This window comes from Pelodiscus sinensis, chromosome 3, assembly GCF_049634645.1.
Source record: "Pelodiscus sinensis isolate JC-2024 chromosome 3, ASM4963464v1, whole genome shotgun sequence".
Classification (NCBI taxonomy): domain Eukaryota; kingdom Metazoa; phylum Chordata; order Testudines; family Trionychidae; genus Pelodiscus; species Pelodiscus sinensis.
The window spans coordinates 134,592,261-134,614,472 of record NC_134713.1 but is presented as its reverse complement, the minus strand read 5'-3'; the positions used below and the strand labels follow the sequence as shown (position 1 = coordinate 134,614,472).

Genomic DNA, 22,212 nt, shown 5'->3' with positions numbered 1-22,212 from the left:
TATAATTATAAAGAATTTTAAAAATAAGCCAATGTTGAACAGGCACTTACAGAATACTAAAAATGTATCTAACTGAATTTAACACAAGGAATACTGCTAGAGACACCCCTACTTTGAAAGGTCTAAAGAGTGGCCTGTGATTAAATGCTATTTTTGGGGGGGGAGGAGGGCAACAGCTAGACTTGTCATCATAAGTGTTACATGTCCTAATGGGCCCAATTCATTTTCAGAAATCCTTTTCCACAGGAGACTTTTGAGCTACTTTCAATGACACCCCCAGAATCCTTAGCAGACCCTATTTAATTGAGAAATGAGGATTTAACCTAGTACAGGACTTTATTGAAATAAAGGAAGGGATCTGACACATCCTGAAACACTACAAAGGTTGTTGTTGTTTTTTGGGGGGGGGGGTTGGGTTTGGGTTTTTGTTTGTTTTTGGGTGAGGGGGATAATGGGGTAAGGAGGATGTAAGAAGACAGAGGAAACAAGATCTGAATCAAAATTTGGCAAAGTTTACTATAAATTTAAGCTACATTTTCAATTCCTTTAGTCAATTTTAGAACTACATTTCAAATAAAGTTGCACTTTCAGTCATTGATGGAGCCAGTGAGTTATTAGAAACTGTGGACTTCTATTATGGGATCAAAATCCCACTTTTCGTAAATGTGTCATTCCAATTCATGTTTACACTCACTAGGATTTCCTGACCACGTAACCAGCGACAATATACCAATATACTGACTTGCTTGCTGGATCATTCTATGGCACAAAAAGTGTCCCATTCTCATGCTTTCTGGGCCAAATTGCATGTGCCATAGCATCAGCATACTCAATCCAAGGGGAATTGGATGACAAAAAGCAACACAGTGACACCTTCTGCACAATGATAGTGAGTAGGATTGACTTTCTTTAAAAAGTTCTGTCCATCCATGTATAGTGATAATCTGTTGGGAGTGGCACTAAGTGAGTACAGAAAGAAGAATCAAAAAACTTACCCAGCAAAATCAAGATCATCCTTGCTAACAGCATCAAAGTAACCATCACTTTCAAATGAGTCTGAAAGGGGGAAAAATGGACAATTTTCTGTTATTGCAACACAAAGCCCAGCGAAACATTTCAAAGTTATTAATTAGTCTACTCTTGGCAAATTTATTATAATTATTTTGAAGTCATCCATTTTCTCAAGCACACATTGTTTACATTTATTGACTCAAAGAAGAATCCCAGTAGAGTTTACATCTGTGGAAAACTGCTCAATTAGCTTACAAAAAATTTAACAGACACATTGATTCACAAGGCATTTCATAATGCAAAAACAAAAGCATAGGAAAGGTTCTGAAAGATAACTCCTTTGCCCCGAAGAAAACATTTGTGTTTAAAAAGTGCTTAAAATTCATGTTTATTTTTTGGCTAGCGTGCAAAGAAATGCACAAATTCTTCCCCCACCTCAGCCTCACATGAGAAAATAGTCTCCTATGATTCAGAGTCTGATCTTGACACTCAAAATCAAGGCAGGCAGAATACAGGGTATGCATGATCACATTACAGAGCCCTCACTATACACCACAGGTGGGCAATAATAATTGACCTGGGGGGGCACCCCAAGTTTTCGGTAAGTGGTCAAGGGCCACACTTTTCTATGGAGCGGGTGCACAGTCTGGGATGAAAGTTGGGTGCAGAAGGGAGAGTGGGATAGGGTATTGGGATGAAAGAGAGGAAAGCAGGGATAAGGAACCTCAGGTCTGGGGGCTGGATGCGACCCCCAGCTTGACTGAATCTGGCCACCAAGGCTCAGGGCCTCCCCACCCAGCATTGGGGAGCCAGTGCTGGTGCTCCAGCCCCCTGCTGCCACACCATGGGGCTGGAGCACACAAAATGTACTAGACTGAACCCCTCCCAGGCTCTGGTGTAGAAGAGGTATATGGGGAGTATCTTTCTCCTCAGTGATAGGCTACATCAGTGGGGGGGGGGGGTTGAGTTATTTTTCTTACTTGTGTGCAGCCCCCAACTGATTTTTCTGTGGGTTAGTGACCCCTGACCCAAAAAAGGTTCCCCACCCGTGGTGTATAGGGGCTGAGCGGGAGTTTGGGTGAAGGAGGGGTTTATGACCTGGAGCAGGGGATTGGGGTGCAAGAGTGGATTTTGACCTGGGGGAGAAGTGTAGGAGGGTGAAAGGTCTGGGAGGCAGTTGTGACCTGGGGTGGGGTAGAGGTGTGTGCAGGGAGTTTGGGTGGTGACCTTGGGTAGGGAGTTGCGGAGCGTGAGGTGCCAGAAGGCAGCTCTGGCCAGGAGGCGCTTACCTTAGGCAGCTCCTGACTAGCAGCCCAACAGGGACCCAGAGGCAGGCTCCCTGCCTTCCACAATTCCAGGCTGCTCAAAAAGGCTGGAGGCTCCTTCCATGCACCACTCTGCATTGCACACCCCTGGTTGGGGGGTGGAGGGAGGTTTTGCATACTGCCCATGCCCCCACACGATAGCTGTGATGACTGGCCTTTGGACAGGGGCAGCACGTGAAGTCTCCCTCCCCGCTAGGAAGGCACAGTGCCTAGAGGGAGCTGTCAGATATTTTCAACAGCCTCAGGCTGCAGCAGGAAGAGAGCCTGCCTTAGAGTCTTGGTGGGGCAGGCCACAGGGAGGGCACAGTCTGTTCCCTGATGGATTAAGCACTGCAAGTGCTTTATGACTATGAAAAATACAGCCTTACCCAGCATTCTTTCAAATTCTTCATCGTCTACATCTTCCACGCTCTCTTCATCCACTGGACGTTTTCGTTTCTCTCTCTCAAGTTTTTTATAAAATCTGAAATATTAAAAAAGTTCTCACGCACATTACTAATGATGTAGTCTTATGGCACAATGATTTTAACAAAGCCACAACATGATTTTAACAAAGCCACAACATGGATTACCCACATTGTATAGAAATTCTGTCAGTTACCACTTAAGTATCAGTTAATGGTTTCTAATACAGATTGCAATTCAAAGATTCATACAGGTTGTACCTCCAAAATGCGGCACACTCTAGTCTGGCAACATCTGTGGTCCGGGAGGACCACGGTTGCTCCTGGACCAGAGAGCCCGGGATTTTAAGGGCAGGAGGGCCCGCTGAGGGCCTGCAGCAGCTCCCAGAAGTGTGGGTTCAGAGTCCCTGTGGCAACCCCCAAGGGGTCAGAGCCCCGGTCCCGCACTGTCCCCAGCCAGGCTACCAACTCTGACATCCCACCCAGCTGGCCCTCCTGCCCTTAGGCTTCGCTCTCTGCTTCAGGAGCATCCGAACCAGAGAGTCACAGATTTTGGAGTTACAACCAGCAGCTGGGCAAGCAGCCCAGCCAGGTTGGGGGGGAGGCAAAGCAGGTTTGCCTGCTGGGGCAGCCTGCCAGCAGGGTGATGAGCTTGGGAGCTGGAGGCAGGAGACTTCCCCATGTCCAGCAAATTCTCTCATTCAGGACTCGTCAGGTCCCAATGATGCTGGACCAGGGAGGTCCAACCTGTAGTTCATTTATTTATTTATTTAAAAAGGTAAAAATGCCTGATTAGGAGGTTTCAAAAACTTTTTTGATCACTGTGAATATTTTTTAAATGACAAGGACAATACATATATGATGTGTGTGATTAAATAAACAATTGTCAACTTGCATTTCATTTTATTGGGGAAGAGTTTAAAAGTAGTTTCAAATACTATACTCTTTTCCCAATTTTTTCTGCCAGTTTAATTTATCTATTTTTTAAAATATTTTCCTCTCCTTCATTGCAGCTTGAAAAATCCACACAAATAAGAAGGAAAAGTGATTAGGTACAGGGAGAAACTCTGAATTTTACTACACTGAACGCTGCATAAAGTAAAGTGCAAAGGTACATAAAGTAAACAGAAGAAGCAAACACATATTAAAATGATAATAATCATAGGTGTTATAACAATAAATAATACTTTTTAGGTGGAAATGTTATTTTTTAAGTTGGTGTCTCTTTACTATCTATATCCCCTCTACAAAAAGCTATTATCATTGAAAACTGCGCAAGTTTGCATTTACATGAATAGTTTGGAATAGAGATTTATCAATAAAGGCACTCTGCCAAGTTTAGCCCAAATTTCCAATTAGGAAAAACAACTGCTTGCAAAACCTGAGACCGCTAGAAAAGATTCTATGAATTAAAAAAAAAATCCAATGCAGTTTTTCTTTTTTCTTGAGACATTCCTTATTCAATGCCAGTAATTCAAACAGTGGCATTGTGAGCATGATAACTTGCAAATGAAACAGAAAAATTTGGTGAGAAACAAAAAATAAACACACACCATAAACAGCTACAAGGTAGATTTTAAAAAATTGTTCCACTTTAATAAGCCAAGTTATTATCAGTCACACATTTGTAAACGGGATCAACCTGTTGTGCCTAGGTATTATACTACACAGGTTATTCGTGACCAGCCAGTGCTTATTAAGTCAACTAAGCATTGATAGGAGCAGGCTAATTTTTAATAGTTTTCCTTAAAATTTTCAGATAATATCACAGCACTCACTCCCTTCTAAAATTTTTCACAACTTTCAGTATTCCACACAGAGCAAGGAAAGTTCCATCATTTCATTACATAAATCACTCAAGTATCAGGACAAATTTACAAATTCTAATTGTTTTTCTAAATAATTATATTTCAGAAACAAAGATTGTTAAGAGTATGTATAAATATTTCATTACCTGTGGAAAAACACTTCATCCACTGGGATTTTAGTTTCATCTTGGGCAAGGAATTCCTTACTGTTGACTGAAAAAAAATAACAGAACTGACTTTGCTTTGCTGCACAAAAGGGGCAAGATTTTATAGGAAGTTGAACATCATTCTATAACATGTATGTTTTGTTATGAAAACTCCACAGAAAATCTGTTACCAAACTAAATTTCTGAAATATGATTTGTTCTCATTTTCTTAAAATAAGAACTTGAAAATATATACTATTTAAAATGGCAGATTGTGTGCCAGCATTCCGTCCCACCACAGTTCAAAGCAATTAGTGCTAACTAGCCCCTGGATCCTCATTTTATATGTTAGTTAGGGTTAGTAATAACCTAATATGTATATAAAGAAAGAAAAAGTTTGGAGTTGGGGTAGATTTTGCAGCCCTATTGGCTCTGTACTTCTTCCACCACAAGAATGACCCTTTTCACCCTCCTTCTATGACCAAAAGCTCTTCACCATCTGTTGGGTAGGGAAAAAGCAGCATGGGCCAGGCAGGACTGACTCATCCTACCACTTCCAAAGCCCAGCACTTTGGGGACAGAAGGGTAAGTACAGTAAACTTCCGATAATCCGGCACCTTTAGACCCAGGGGGTGCCGGATTATCAAATATGCTGGACTATTGGGAAGGGGGGGCTATGAAGGGTCTGGGGTGGTGTGGGGGGGATGCCACCCCAGACCCCTCATAGCCCCCCCCCTTCCGATAGTCCGGTTCTGCCCCAGGCGTCCCTGATTCAGCCACTGCTGGTCAGTTTCAGCAGCAGCTGAATCGGGGACACCTGCAGCAGAGCAGCTGGAGTGCTGCCAGGTTGGTCCAGTAGCGCCGACCCTTGGTGCGGCGAGACCAACCCATCAGGACCCCAGCTGCTCTTGGGGATGCCTGGGGCAGAGCAGCTGGGGTGCTGCCGGGTTGGTCCGGCAGCACCGCTCCTCGGCGCTACTGGAGCAACCCGGCAGCACCCCGGCTTCTCTGCTCCAGGTGTCCCCAAGTCAGCCGCTGCAGATACTGATCAGCGGCTGACTCCAGGAAGCCGGGGCAGAGCAGCTCTGCCTCGGGCTTCCTGGAGTCAGCTGCTGGTCAGTTTCAGCAGCGGCTGATTCGGGGACAGCTGGGGTGCTGCCGGGTTGGTCCCACAGCCCCGAGGGGCAGCGCTACGGGACCTACCTGGCAGCACTCCAGCTGCTCTGCCCCCGGCTTCCTCGATTCCGCCGCTGGTCAGTTTTAGCAGCGGCTGAATCGGGAAAGCTGGGGTCAGAGCAGCTCCAATGGTCCAGCTGCCCGGAGCACTTCCAGGTTCCTGATGGTCCCGGACCATCGGAGTTTTACTGTATCTGCAATCTCACTCTTCCCCAAGGTACACTCACACAGGGCACTAGAGTCCCCTCCACCAGAGATGGCAAAAAGATGGTTGTGACCAGATTAAGAAGAAGACCAATGGTGACAAGCACCTCACTTCCTCGTGTCACACAACCCCCACCCCACAAACATTCAAAAGAAAACACAGAGAGCCATGTCTCATTTCATCGCACACAGAGAACTAACTGCCTGCTCCCTCTGGGAGAGAGAAATGTCACAGCATTTTAAGCCAACACATGGCCTCAGTAGTGAAATGAGAGGGGATGACTGTTTCAGATGAAAGTAGGTGATGGAAATGAGTTTCAGATAATCAGTGATTCAAAGGGAAAAAGAGTACAGCAGACCCCATGTCAATTAATTGCTCACCAACACAAAGTTTTCAAGTTGCTAGAGTGGCCTCACTGCAATTTTGATTAGCTGTGCTTCTCAATGGGAGCCAAATTGCAACTGCTCTTTACTCTAAATCCTCTTGGTAAAACAGCAATAACAAATGTGAAGCCCTGACATATTTTGTATAGTACATTTTTATGAAGTAAGGCTTTCTGAAGTGCATAAACGGACTGTTTATAAAATGCTCAGTCTGCATCTTTATTAGTGAAATAAAATGAATAATCCATTTGAATGATTTCTAGATAAAAATTCCTGATCACGTTTATACTGCCACAGAAACCTTGTGCTATTAAATATACATAGACTAGGGAAGTAAGGGGTAACCGGTTACCCTGTAAGCATTACCTTACCGGCATGCTTATTGGCAGGGCTCGCCAAGCTGCGGCGAGGCCTGCTCGCCAGCTGTGTGGTTCACCACACTGCGCATGCGCTGATCACGCTGCGGCACCATGCCGGGCTATAATCTACTCGCCTGTGGTGAGTAGATTACCTAAACTGTTGAGCCCTGCTTACTGGGGTAACTGCTAACTGGAACTCAGCCTAGACAGAGCAGCCATACCACCTGCGGCATGTCAGGCCCTGCCCAACCTGGCCGGAGCTGCCCACAGCACTGCGGGTGGGAGGGCTCTCCAGCCCAGGCTTGGCCCACTACACTGTGGGTTGCTCCAGCAGCCCCCTGCCTGTAGTGCACTGCAGCAGGGCAACAGGCTGGTTAATCAGTTAAACATATAGTTTAACCAGTTAACATTTTAAACAGGATTTCAAATCCCTAACGTGGACTATTCTGTATACCAGCGTTTCCAAAACTGTGGGTCCCAACCACCCGAGGGGTCGCGAGCAACTGAGAGGGGGGTTGCAGTGTCACAAGTTTGAGAACCCCTGCTAAATACAGATACTATGTCGTGCTGCCTGCAGCACTTCAAAGAGGACAGAACTAAAAGCATAACAGTCAAAAAATGTTACAAAAAGCCTTCTGCAAAAGACATAGCAACCATCTTCATCAGCAAAGGAGTAGGTGATTTATTTCTTTTGGGGGGGGAGGAGGGGAAGTCTTAGCTGTAGCCCAAGGATTTCCTTCTTGCTACACATTAAATTAGCTACAGAGAGGATGTAAGAATTAACTACAATAATCCCTTTCCCTCCTCATTCTATTACTATCCATTCCTGCTGCCAAACCCTGCCCATAGGCACAGAAAGGAGCAGGGCCAGACAAAAGATAGCATATTTCTAGAAGAATCTTAGCCACATAATATTGACAAAGGTGCTGGTTAATCCTAACAATAGTTGCAGATTAGAAACTTTACACAGTAATGAATACTCTTATGGACACATATTAATGTGATTAAAATCATTATATAATCTGCTCTAGGAGGGTTAAGTCACCTTAAGTCACTTAGGCAGAATAAATGTGGTTATATGATAACATGGGAACAGGAATATGAATTGAAACTAGAGATCCAGCACCAACTTTTATACTTTATACACTCTCTCTAGTGAAAGGGTCAGCAACCTTTCAGAAGTGGTGTGTCAAGATTTAACATATCCACTTCTATTTACGGATCTGCATGCCAAGAGAGGGAGGGGCAGGGGTAGACTGGATATGGTGACCATATTTTCTGCACCAGCTGAAACTAGGGAGAATAGTTTAGTTTAAATTATTAAACAGATGAAGCGTTTTAACTTTCTCATGTTCGTTTATCAAACTTCATTTTAAATAAAGTAAAATATTAATTTATGTCCAACACAAAAGGTTTCAATGTTTTCTTTATTTATGGCAGGGGTGGGGAACCTTTTCTGGGTTAGGGGCCACTGACCCACTGAAAAAATCAGTCTGGGAACACTCAAGTGAGAAGAAAAAAACTCCTCAAAACCCCCCAACCCTCACTGATGTGGCCCCCAACTGAGACACCTCACTTCTTTGGCACTTGAGGGGAAGGGACAGGGAGGACTAAGATTTAGGGTTTTCTATAGGCCAGATATACTTTTCTGGGATTCTGGAGTTAGTGGATTTTATGGATCCCCTTTAGTCTCTGGGGTGGGGACAAAAATGAGGGGCTCAGTGTGTGGGATAGGGTGCAGGATCTGGGTAGGAGGCAGAGTGCAGAAGGGGGAGAGGCTGCGAGGCCTGGGGGGAGGTAGGGTGCAGAAGCAGGCAGGGACTAGGGTGTCTGACCAGGGAGAGGAAGCTGGAGTAAGGAAGGGTGCAGGAGCAGGGTGGGAGTAGGTGTCCAGCCAGGGGGAGGTACAGGAGCAAGGGAGGGTGCAGGAACAGGCTGGAGGTCAGGGTGTCTGTCCAGGAGAGAGGGTGCAGGAGCAAAGGAGGGTGTCAGAGCAAACTGGAGATGCGGGGTCTTGATGAGGGGAGTGAGGGGGATTGAGGTGTGGGGGTCTGGGCATGAAGGGGGATGTTTACCTGGCTTCATGCCCCCTTACAGTGGGGAAAGCCTCTGGACTGTGCATTGCCATTCCCCCAGCGGGGAGGGAAGGGAAGGGAGAAGGAGCTCAGCCCACCCCTCCACAGCAGGGATCCCAGTGCTGCGAGGCGGGGGCGGATAAGAAACCCTGACCTTCCCCACCAGACCTGGCTAGCTGCTGCTCCCCCAGCAGGGTGGGGAGGTGTGGGGGGAGAGAGTGGCAGCACACGGAGCACACCTGCCAAGCCTGAGCGCACCCTGCCTGGCAGCACACCAGCCGGGCTCCACACGGCCCTTACGGGGGTTGAAGCAGCAGCTGCAAGGCGTGGAGGTCCAGGATCTGCTCCACCAGGTCCTCTGGACCCACCCGCTCCCCCTCCCCGGCAGGCCTGGAGGAGGTGGTGGTGGCATGGCTGGACTGGGGGCCCCATGTACCAGAGGCACTCCTGCAGGGAGAGGGAGGGGGCCACGCAGCGGTGGGGAAGTAGATGGCAGATTGGCCGGAAAAGCTCCAATGGAGCAGCCTACATGGAGGGGAGAGAAGACTGCTGCACTGCACGAGAAGCAATGGCAGTTTCAACTGGGACATCTCTTTATAGTGGGATCCAGTGGGGAGGCTCGCGTGCCATAGGTTGCCATCCCCTGCTCTAGTGTATACAACCTCATTTCATTCCAAACAACCTTAATTCTGATCTATATCCTAACCCCATCTTCCTACTGGGATGGGAGCACCATGACAGTTCTGAAGTTATTAGTAATTCACAAGCGAATTTGAAACAACAGCCTAACATCTCAGAGATTGTGGCCCTATCCCACCCATCGTACACAAACTGGATGTAAAACAGCACATAGAGCAGTTGCTGAAGGACAGCGTATCAGAGCCAAGTGGACAGCAAACATGAGGTAGATACAGTACAAAGAGGATGAATGGAGCAGGTAGGGTTCTCCAGAATGGCGGGTGACATCAAGTGCTTTTGTACCAGACACAGACGAGAGGCAAGACACTTGTGTCTTTTGTTCTAAATGGTAAAGTGAACAGAAGGACATTTCTTGGAACAGTACATAGAAGGATGTTGTCAGCAGTGGAAACAGAAGGTACTCCTGAGGCAATTCTGTTCCAATAAAAATTCTATACACAACTGTTAAAAATTCTGCAATTTTTAAGTTGGTCAATAAATAGATGTAGAGGTGCTAGCATGGCAATGGGGAGCACAGGCCACTGCCTGCAGAGGCGGGAGATCACCCTTTAGATCCCACCTACCCCAACAGACTCAGCAGTAAGGTTACACCTGACCCTGACCTAGCACTAGAGTGAGGCCTGCCCAACAAACACCTCAGAGTCTTGCCACTCTGCGCCAGACGTACCAGGTGTGGGTGGGCAGGCTCAGCCTGGCAGGATCCAAGTGTGGAGTGCTCTAACTGTGGGGTGAAAGGGTTTTGGATGGAGCAATTTGGGTGCAGGCAGCTCAGCAAGGGGTCCAAGTGCAGGGGCATCTGGATGCACCGGGACTTACTTTACTGGGGGTGCAGGTTCAATGGAACTTTGCAGCGGGATGCTGGTGAAGGCGGTTAGGGCTCAGCGGCTGGCAGAGTCTGGGTGTGTGGGGATGGAGCTTAGCAAAATGGGTTTGGAAGTAGCAATGGTAGAAGCAGGTGTGGATGCATAGGGGTTGGATGAATGGGGGAGCAACTTCCTGTATTGATTATTCCCCCTACAGCTGAGGAGTGATTGGGGCAGAATGGGTTGTGTGTATGTGCAGAGCCAGGAGAAGTTTCTGGGGGTGGGTCTGAACCAGTCCTGGCCGCTCTATGTAGGGGAAGTACACTCCTCCCCTATCCCTACCCCAACCAGGACTTGCAGCTGAGCCCAGCACTGGGTAGGAGCCACTTGGCCAGGGTATTTCCATCCCTGGGAAGAAGCCAGTGCAGGGGACTGTGTAGGAGATTCTGGGTGTTGGCGAGGGCGGGGGGGTGCTCAATGGGAGGAGGGAGACCAATTGCACAGGGGTTGGGTCTGACCTGGCACTTACCAGGGCGTCCCCAACTGTGCCTCACTGCAGTGATTTACCTCTCCACCAGCTGCTTAAGGTGCCTGAAACAATGCAGCACGCAGAGAAGGAGGGGCTTATGACTGCTCTTATAGCTTCCCTGTCAGAAAGTCAATTATTCTGCTATTTTCCATCTTTTTTCCATGAGCTATGTGACTGTTTTTCTCCCCAGATTCTCTTATTGGAGTAACATCTCTAAACAAATGAAATACAAAACTACAAAAATAGCTTCATATGCTAGATTTCTCTCGGGCTTCAGGGACACTAAGATCTGCTGTTTCCCTAGTTCTATCACTTTCTGGGCTAGCATGCATTTCTCCGTATGGTGGCTAACCACTGGGCAACGGCTCACTGGCTGCCTGAGGAAAAGACACTACTTCGCTATACAGGCAGTCCCCGGGTTACATGGATCCGACTTACCCCGTTTGTAAGTAGGGATCTGATGTGAGGTAACCCCGCACTAGCTGCTTCCCCCCAGCAGACCAGGTTGACGCAGAGTGGCTTTTCTCAGCAGACACCTCAGCTTGAGAATAAAGGACTGAGGGAAGTGAGGTGTGGGAGAATAAAACTGAGCTCTGGAGAAATGTTTGGCTAGAGTTTCCCCTACAATATGTACCAGTTCCGACTTACATACAAATTCAACTTAAGAACAAACCTACAGTCCCTATCTTGTACGTAACCCGGGGACTGCCTGTAAAGACATTGACAGTGAGTGAACTACAAGCATCAAAAAAAGATTTAAGTAAAAAGATGCACCAGGAAATCTGTTGAACCAAATGTGCAGAAGCAAAGGCTACAAGATTTTCTTATTAACAGATTTAAAAAAAAAGGATAATTGAGACAGTTGTGATCATTATGCCTCTATCTGGTAGATGTGTACCCCCTGCTGATAAGATGGTCTAATGGCCCTGAATTTTGAGCTGTGAACATTTCATTCATATTCCTGTGTAAGAGGCCTGGATTGAAAAGCAAGCATCACATATCATTTACTTGCCGCTGGAGAACAATTTCCTCTTCGTTATTATTTTCTTGATGAAACAGGAATAATATTCATAGCATGGGGTACAGACATATATACACTGAAGGCAATAACCATGCACAAAAGACATTTACTGCATTACATACACCACAATGAACATTATTATCCCCTAGCCATCATAATCTTTCAATTGGAAATGTTTCCACTCACCAGCAAGGCTACGCACATCATTCATTAACTGTTTCTTCTTTGGCTGCATTACCACGCTGCTGGTGTTCTCTATGGTAGAACATAAATCAATCAAACGTACTAGAAATGTGTTTCACATTTTCCAATTACTACTACATATATCAACAATAAAGATCAAGTCCTATAATGTATAGAAAGGTTCCCACCTTTGCCTTTATGAACTTTGGGATTTCGGTATACAAAGCGATCCAAAAATCTCATTAGCGTGAAATCCTGAAGAGGGTCACCTGCATACTGAATGTAATCACCCTGGAAGAAACAAAGCCAAAAACCATCAAGGTTTTAATCTGAAACTACACAAGAAATAAACTCAAATTACATAATGATCTAGCATTAAAACTTGTATACTAAAAAACAAAAAATACAATATTAAATTGAATTAGAGGCTATCTAATTACATGAACCTGTAAGTTAATACATTTCTTTTCAGGTTCCTTAATAGTCTCATTACGGTTTATTAGGTAAACTTTGAAGCTCTTGATCAATTACAAACTTTAAAGTCCTTTAGATAAGAAGATGCATATATCGCAATAAATACAATCTATGCCCAGCACTAGTTAACTATCCTACAGTCAAAACAAAGTCAGAATATTTTTTTAAAAATACACTTTTGCACAGCATCAAACACCATAATGCACTTTTGTGCAAGAGCTCCCACACTGCATGGACGCTCTTGCGCAAGAAGTTCTGATGGCCATTCACAGAATGGCCATCAGAGAAGCTGTGCTTTTTCTGATAGGCTCTTTTTGCACAAGAAACCCCTGTTGAGCGTCCACACACACCTTTTTGTGCAAGAGTTCTTGCACAAAAAGGAGTTATGCCTCGTAGGAGGTATACCTACACCGCAAAAAGCCCTCTGTTCTGTCGACTGACTGTAGATTTTCTTTTGAAGTGTGGACGCTCCACAGGTTTTTGCGCAAAAACCCTGTAGTGTAGACCTAGCTTTTGTGACAAGCACTCAAAAATAAAAAGCACATTAATATTATTCAAATACTGATTTACATGGACATTTCTCATCTCTTCTATAGTCAGTAGATGTGACATGCATTTATTTGGCATCCCTCACCACATGTCTTAGATCGGGTGGGCAATAAGTTTCACAGGGGAGCCACTTAATGAATTTTGGTATGTGGTCATGGGCCAGCTCCACCCATGAGCTGGAAGAGGCGGGGCTTGGGCAGAAGGCACAGGACTGGAGACTTGCTGTCTAGGGCTAGAGGCTTTGAATTAAAAAGACAGCAAAAGGCTCGTGGCTCCCAGCCACTAGACCCAACTGCGTTGCCTGGCACTCTCATGGGTTGCTGTGGCTATTTAAAGGACTCTCAGCTCCAGTCCCGGCTGGGGCAGCGCTGCAACTGGGAGCCCTTTAAATAGCCACAGTGACCCTAGGTGGCAGCAGGCAATGCAGCAGCAGTGGGGCTGGGAGCTGTAAGCCCTTAAATCAAAGTAATTTAAAGGACTTGTGGCTCTGGCCCCTGCTGAAGTAATACCACGACTGGGAGCCGTGAGCCATTTAAATAGGATCCTGCTGCCTGAGCCACTGCCTAGAAGTGCAGTGGCACAGGCTGCAGGATATTAACAGAAAGCAGGAATAGAGAAAACTGGAAGAGTCTGGAGGAGGGATCATCACTCTTATGCAGACTATGCAGAAGTGGTAAGTAGACAAATGTACCTAAAAAGACCCATAATAAAAATGCACCTCAAAAAAGTCAAGATGTAAGAGCAGTTGTAGTACTATGTAGGGATTTGAAGCTGAAGTTTAGAGAAATGGGATTCTTATAGTATGAGCACATGGAGGCATCTTTTTAAAACCAAGTGTACAATGACTCTCCATGAAACTAAAGTAAGATTCCACAATTTACCAAAACAAATAGAAGAAGCCTTCATGTTTGAAGTGTCTGTATGCCAGTACCAAGCAGGTTAAATATCAGAGGGTATGTCTACACTACAAAGTTAATTCGAACTAACAGACGTTAGTTAAAATTAACTTTCATAGGCGCTACACAGGCAAATCGCTAGTTCGAACTTAATTCGAACTAGCGGAGCGCTTAATTCGAACTAGGTAAACCTCATTCTACGAGGACTAACGCCTAGTTTGAATTAAGCAGTTCGAATTAAGGGCTGTGTAGCCACTTAATTCGAACTAGTGGGAGGCTAGCCCTCCCCAGCTTGCCCTGGTAGCCACTCTGGGCATCACCAGGGAAACTCATCTGCCCCCCTCCCGGCCCCGGAGCCCTTAAAAGGACACGGTCTGGCTACAGTGCCCGTGCCAGGTGCAAGCCTGCCAGCATCCAGCCAGCAGACCCTGCACCTGGCACGGCACAAATCAGCCACCCGCTGCCACCCAGCCCTCTGCCTCTTCCCGAGACCAGGCTGGCGGATCCCGGGAGCCTGCCCAGGTCAGCAAGAGGCGGGCGCCCACCTGGTCTAGTGCGGAGATCGTGGACCTCATCCACGACCTCCGCACTAGGTACAGGAAAGTAGCCATCTAGGGCAGGATAGCTGCCAGCCTGGCCACCCAGGAGCAGGTTTGCATGAAAATCAGGGTGGTCGAGTGAGACCCCCGACCCTGAGCTTAGAATGGCCGTACTGGGTCAGACCAAAGGTCCATCTAGCCCAGTAGCCTGTCTGCCAACAGCGGCCAACACTAGGGACCCTAGAGGGGATGGACCAAAGACAATGACCAAGCCATTTGTCTCATGCCATCCATCTCCAGCTTTCCATAAACAGAGGCCAGGGACACCATTTCTACCCCCTGGATAATAGCACTCCATGGACCCAACCTCTATGACTTTCTCTAACTTCTCTTTAAACTCTGTAATAGTTCTAGCCTTCACAGACTCCTGCAGCAAGGAGTTCCACAGGTTGACTATTTGCTTTGTGAAGAACAACTTTCTGTTACTAGTTTGAAGCCTGCTACCCATTCATTTCATTTGGTGTCCTCTAGTCCTTCTATTATGGGAACTAATGAAGAACTTTTCTTTATGCACCCTCTCCATACCACTCGTGCTTTTATAGACCTCTATCATATCCCCCCTCAGTCTCCTCTTTTCTAAGCTGAAAAGTCCCAGTCTCTTTAGCCTCTCTTCATATGGGACCTGTTCCAAACCCCTGATCATTTTAGTTGCCCTCCCCTCTCCCACCCTCTCTCTTCCCCTCTCCCACCTCCTTTTCCCAGTCTCCCTGAGTTTTGTTCAATAAAGAGAGTTTCTATTTTTGAATACACGTGTCCTTTATTTTGTACATCAGGAAGGGGGGATAGGGAGGAGTAAGTGGAAGGAGGTGAGGGAGGAATGGGGTACGAGCCCCCAGTGGGGAGGACTGGGGTGGCTATGCGTGCTCCTCGGGGTGGAAGCTCTCCCGCAGCCCCCCGATTAACACCCCCCCCCAGATGGCAGCCTGCGGCAAGTGCAGCCGGGCTGATGGCCGAGTGCTGTGATGTGCCAAGTGTGGGCATTCAGGGCACTCCAAGCCAGGACTGCTTTGCAAGCGGGGAACCCCTGAGAACTGTCTGTCCGGGGTGGAAGTCGGGTCCCTTTAAGCACAGCCCTCGGCTAGCCTGAGACAGCAGCTCCACGCTCTAAGTCCTAATCTGATGCCCCGCCGGCACTGCTTCCGGCCATCCTTAACCTCGGTTCAGGGTCCACTCAATGTGGACATACTAGTTTGAATTAGCAAAATGCTAATTCGAACTAGTTTTTAGGTCTAGATGCACTAGTTCGAATTAGCTTAGTTCGAATTAAGTTAGTTCGAATTAGTGCTGTAGTCTAGACATACCCTGAGAGATCAATTCAAATTTAGGCAACTAAAAAATAGAAATGAATCCTGTATGGCAGAAAAAGGCACCATGACATTTTGAAAAAAGTAAATTCATCCTCCATCTGCAGCCAAATCCACGGAAACCCAATAAGGTGGTCAGACACCTACCAATCTGCCCAAAGTTTATGGAATCACATCAGACAAATGTCAGTGTAAACAATGGACGATATGGTGCTGGATCTGTGAAACCTCAGCTGGCTATGCCTACTCTGTGTGGAGATATGATCTGGTGAAGAAAAAGCCATTCATTTAGGCTTCTCCTAAGCATTTTCATTCAGGTTCAAATATTTAAATCCATGAAACACTATTTCTAGCTATATCTGCAGAGCTCAATCAATTTTACACCCCAGAGATCAGATAGCCCTGCTACCAAGTTTAGATCCAGTAAGCCACAAACTGTTGGGATTCTAGTTATTCCATTAAATTTTATACTTATGATTCACCAGTCTTTTTAATGCCACTATAAATTGAAATGTCATGCTATTGAATGGTAAATTACTTACCGCTAGGATAGTTTTTGCAAAAAGAGCCACAGATGGATGAAAGTGTTCAGAAAGCTTAAAAAAGAAAAAAAAGTATATATACATATTTCTGCTTAAAAGATGTGTGCAATTAGAAAACAAAAGCTTCCCCCAACTGATTATTGCTACAGCATTATGCACCTCTTAGCAAAATCTTGGACTAGCCCCACTGTAAGAATCTAGAAGTTTGTTCAGCTATTTGCTACACAAATCATAGCCACTTTGAATTAACGCAAGTCTGATTTGTGCTGCCTGGAAACAGCTGAAGAAAGTAATACAAAATAGAGATTAAAACTTATAATAATTGCATGTAGTACACCTTATTTAGTATAAAAAATTGTGCAAATGTAAGCGGATGGGAAAAATCTGTTCTCAAGTCTAAAGGTTGCAATCCCAAACACACACACCCCACATAATTATCAACATGACATATAATCTAAGTAAATTAAAGATGAATAACTGATATACTTTAATCCAGTATTACTTCACCCAATTGTAATTTCTTAAAATGCAATAACAAAAGGGAGTTTGAGCAAAGATGAGCCTATAATTGTTTTCTTGATGACATGGGCCTCAGCATAAAAATCAATTAAAGTCATAAAAACACTTTACCTTTTTTAATTCCCAAAGACTTGTGCTTTCAGCACCACAGAATAATGGATTTCGGTGAAATGGATCATAACTTGAATTCTTTCCACCTGAAGCAAGCACAAACATTTTTAAGCTTCTCCAAACATGCATGTGTATAAACATAAATGGGAACAAAACGAATCACAGAAGCAGGCAAGAGCTTTCATGGGTAAAAAAGCTCATGAGTTTTGTGTGTGTGTTAGTTTCTAAGGTGCCACAGGACTACTACTTGTTTTTCTAAGACAAGAGAACTTCTAACTGAAGCTTGATCTGTTTGGGTCAGACTCCAATATAGAGATTTTTTACAAGTAATGTTTTAACTTATTGTTTCATTTTTTTCTACTAAGAGTTATGATCAATGTACCAGAATAGTCTCACTGAATAGGACTTATATTTTCTAGTTGAGTTACCTCCCATGTTCTGATGATGCACCCAGGAGGCTGCTGAATTTGTATCATCTGCCTTGAGAGAACTTTCCAGCGTGCTCTTTCTTTCTATCTCCATTTCTGAGTCTGCATCTATGAACTTTTCCTCATCCTCATCAGTTTCTTCTAGGTCATGAAAGTGTTCTTCTTCTTCAGACTCCTAGGTAAAACATTTTTGAATTAATTCTTTCATTTCTATATAGTAGTAATAAGGTTATGAATTCTGTTTCACAAGATTAAATAATTAATAGTGACCAGCTAAAATACTAAGTATGTTCAGTGTCAAAGATATTTACATTATTGGATATTATGAAAGAGTTACTGTGTGAAACTCTATAACCTGAGTGATGTATCAGGTCTTTTCTGGCCCTCAGAATCTATTAATATTTCAAACAGTGGTAAGAGGCGCCCTTGAGTTGTGAGTGCGTGTATAACTGAGTTTACTCTTATCACATTATTTGAAGCACTGTATTGTTGACTCTGAACATCTTGGGCCTAGGAAAAACACCCCACTGTTAAAAGTCTTCTCTCTGACTTCCTCTCTGCTGATTTTGAAAATAGTTTGGTTGTTGAAGACAAAACTCTTTTCAACACCATTGCACTAAGCATGCTACATTTCATTAGTAACTTTCTGTAATGGTACTGAAAATGGATTGGCTCCTTTCCATACTGCCAGTCAAACAGAGGCTGAATCAGAGATCACTTTCCTAGTATAAGCAGACACAAGGGAAATCTCTAAGTATACACCCCTACATTTCATAAACAGTAGAGAATCCCATAGAAGAATGGAGCCAGCTTAATGCTGCGGGCACAACCAGGAAAAAAGGCAAAAGGATTCTGTACTCCAATCCCTAGTGCAGAAGAGAACAAACAGTTCCATGATCCAGCGGGCTTTCATGGTGGTTGCAAATCACCAGTCTTGCAATATTTAGGAGATTACATTCAAAATATATCATTGTTTTACCTCATTTTTGTCAACATAAGTGCAAATCACCTTTAAAATAATTCCACAGCAAACTGTAATTCATTGGGAGCTTTTAATTATTACCCAAATACAGTAGTATGAAATATGCTTGCATAATCTACTCTAAAATGTGGATAAAAGAACTGTGAAGACTAAATGGTTGACATGATGATCAAACCACATCAGTTATTTCTAATAAAAATACTGATACTGGAATATTACTAAGTAAAATTTACAGTGTTTTACAAAATAATGACAAAATACCTGCCTTCAACAGCTTACAAGTAAAATGCGTTATCTTTTGCCCATTATAGTCAATAGCAAGATCCTACTGACTTCAAAGGAAGCAGAACTGGGCCCTAAATTAGATAAGACAAGCACACATCAATTGAGCCCATGCAAATATACAAATATGTGCTTTATGGCCACAGGTATCCACATCTATGGATATGGATGCAGATATCTATGGCTCATTTTTGTGGATATGGATGCAGATGCCGATACAAATGTTGTATCCAGGCAGGGCTCAACACATCAAGGAAAAATTGTTCAAGAAATGTAAAGATGTAGAGAGATTACCGGAAAGGAGAAAAAAATAGGAAATATTCCTGGAAAAAGTAAATTTCAAGGAGAGAAGGCACATGAAAGGCTATTCTAGGCCCAACTGAAGGGGAACTGCTGAGCAGGGCTGCAAAAGTTGGTACGTTTGTACAAAATTGGTACTATTTACCTCCTGTTGTACATTTGGTACGACGCCCAATATTTTTGGTACGTTTTAGGAATTTTGTGTTAATATTATAAATTTATGCTCAGAAGCCTCTAAGTTATAATTTTATGTTCCACGCTCATTTTTAAAATGTTAACATTTCTTACATCTGATTCATTAATATCGTTTCGGTTTATTATGCAAATGAAGACTGGGGGAGAGGAGACTGTGACTGTGTGTATTGTGTAATGTGATGCAATCATGTGATGTATTCCTCCGCTTCACGTGGCCACGTCACTGGCCCTGCCGCCCTGGCATCAGTTTGAGTTACACTGATGCATTAGTGCTGTGTTTCGGTTACTCGGCGTTGTTTGCTTACTTTTACAAGTCCTTTGTGAACATTTTGTGTTTTCACATTGTTTTTTGTGAACCCATTATGAGTGAAGAGAAAAATATGGATATTCGTTCAGATACTGATGAAAATGATAAGGATAACACTCCTAAGAAAAAGAAACAAAAGTGTACAGCTTCTTATGAGAGAAAATTTCCGTCGAAATTGTTGACACGTGAAAAATTTTCTGGCTGGCTAGTAGTTAGTAAATACAACTCAGGTAAAGCTTTCTGCAAATTATGCAATTGCAAAATTGCTGGTAGTTTAAGTCACATTGAAAGACATGAAAACACAGAAAAGGATCAAAAAAACCTAAAATCTACAAAACAAACTTCAAAAGTAACTGACTTTATGAAACCTGATCCATCCTCTATTCACTCAGCACAGATAGCAGCTGCTGAGCTTAAACTGTGTAGATTTATTGCAGAACACAATTTACCTATAGCCCTTTTGGATCATTTGCCTGGCCTTGTTGCAAACGTTTGTCCAGATTCAAAAATAGCAAAGGATATCAAGTGTGCTAGAACCAAAGGAACATACATTTTTTCTAATGTGATTGGTGAATATGACTTCAGTAACCTAGTATCTAAGTTGAAGGTGACAAAATTTTCTCTTATTATTGATGAGACAACAGACATTTCTACTATCAAACAACTTGTTCTGGTAGCTAGACATTATGATACTGAAGTTCAAAAAACAGTGGACAAATTTCTAACACTTTTAGAAATTAAAGACAACTGCTCTTGGAATTTATAATTTCATAGAGGCGTTTTTTAACAGTAATGTAATCCCCTTTGAAAACCTTATAGGATTTACCAGCAAAAATGCTAGTGTTATGATGGGAAGCAAAGGAGGAGTCCAGCATCTCTTAAAACAGAAAAATCCTCATATCTTCATACAACCTTGTGTTTGCCATTCATTGCACTTGTGTGATTCTAAAGCCTGCACTGCACTGCCACATTATTTAGAAGTTAGCCAGAAATATTTTTTCATATTTGAGCAATAGTCCTAAGCGCCTAAATGAATCTAAAGAATTTCAAACATTTACAAATACCAATCCTCAAAAAATTCTCCACATTAGCTGCACAAAATGGCTTTCTCTTGAACAAGTGGTGAAAAGAATTTTAGAACAATGGCCTGCACTTTTATTGTTCTTTACATCTGCTGCATTAGAAGATGGCATTCCTATGGCTTCAAGAATTCTAGAGGGATTACAAAATCCCATTACAAAAATGTATTATGCTTTCTTAGCTTACATTTTGCCTGACATCAATAAGCTCAATTTGGAGTATCAAGCAGAAATATTTAGAATTCGTAAGTTAAGGAATTCTATTAATACTAGTGTTAAAGGGATTCTCAGTAATTTCATCAAGCGAGAAAATTTGAAACCTAATGATATAAGTAAAATCAATATTAATGATCCTTCAACATATCTCAGGATAGATGACATTTATTGTGGTGCCACTGTAGAAAGCATTTACCCGGATAATTCAACAAACATTTCCCAGAAAGAATTGCAAGAATTTAGAGTAAAAATTTTAAATTTCTGTGTTTGCCTTACAAAGCAGAAGTTTCAGCGCTTTTTATCTCGTGAATTGTTTGCAAAATTGGAGTTGCTTGAGGCGTTGGACCCAGCTAATGTTATTGAGGGAAGGCCTAAATCAATTATCCACCTATTTATGAAATTTTCTAACCTAGTCGATGAAGAACATAATGAACAAATAAATAAAGAATGCAGAGAGCTGACAATGCAAGATCAACCTCCTAATGCTGAAAAAAATGCCTGAAAAATTTTGGTTTAACATATCTCAAGAAAAATGCGGTGACGAATATCGCTTCTCTCTGTTGTCAAAATTTATGATAAATCTTCTTTCATTGCCTCACTCTTCAGCAGCTGCTGAAAGAGATTTCTCCTTACTCAACAACATTAAATTTAAAAATTGCGCATCTCTGAAAATGTCCACCTCAAATGCGTTAATAAGATCTAAATCTTTACTTTGAGACATTAACTGCATGACATGGAATCCACCAAAAGAGCTTTGTGATAGAATGCAACAAAAAAGATGGTATAGTAATGAAGCAGTTGACGAAAAAGTTCTCTTTTAACAAAATATAAAGTAAGTTGAACGTATTTCCTCCATTTCGATGTTTTAGTAAGATGTAATATAAGTTAAACGTATTTTTTCCTGTTTAAGATGTTTTATGGGGTTTATATATTGATGTTTAAAATTTGGTACGTTTGTGTGTGTTTTGGTACCTTTTCATGAAAAGTTTGGTACTATTACAAAATAAATTTTGGCAGCCCTGCTGCTGAGTCAAGCAACAAAGGTAAAGTTCAGAGGACTGGGAGGGACAGGAGTTGGGAAAAAAGAAATATGTGAAATGCAAATAAATGTTTATTTAGTTAATACTCTTTCAGGCAGGATGAGTACATAGTACCTAGCACACAGTGGTCCCCTGTTCTTGACTAGAGTGTCTAGGCATTGCTAGATTACAAATCTGTTCTGTGCAGTTTTTTACCACATATTAAATTATTTGGGGATATCAAGGAAAAGACCAGAAGGGAATTCAATTATTACTAGTTACT

At 43.3% G+C, this 22,212-nt stretch overlaps 1 protein-coding gene across 1 annotated transcript in view; it reads right to left on the bottom strand.

Moving 5' to 3' along the window:
* CEBPZ (CCAAT enhancer binding protein zeta) overlaps window positions 1–22,212 on the bottom strand; it is a 33,495-nt gene that overhangs the window by 6,381 nt on the left and 4,902 nt on the right. Inside the window, exons 4-11 of the mRNA XM_006135223.4 lie at window positions 17,550–17,724; window positions 17,122–17,207; window positions 16,492–16,545; window positions 12,316–12,418; window positions 12,131–12,199; window positions 4,695–4,761; window positions 2,705–2,799; window positions 996–1,056 (exon numbers count right to left, since the gene is read on the bottom strand). Coding sequence (XP_006135285.2) covers window positions 996–1,056; window positions 2,705–2,799; window positions 4,695–4,761; window positions 12,131–12,199; window positions 12,316–12,418; window positions 16,492–16,545; window positions 17,122–17,207; window positions 17,550–17,724 — 710 coding nt within the window. The remainder of the gene's footprint in view (window positions 1–995; window positions 1,057–2,704; window positions 2,800–4,694; window positions 4,762–12,130; window positions 12,200–12,315; window positions 12,419–16,491; window positions 16,546–17,121; window positions 17,208–17,549; window positions 17,725–22,212) is intronic.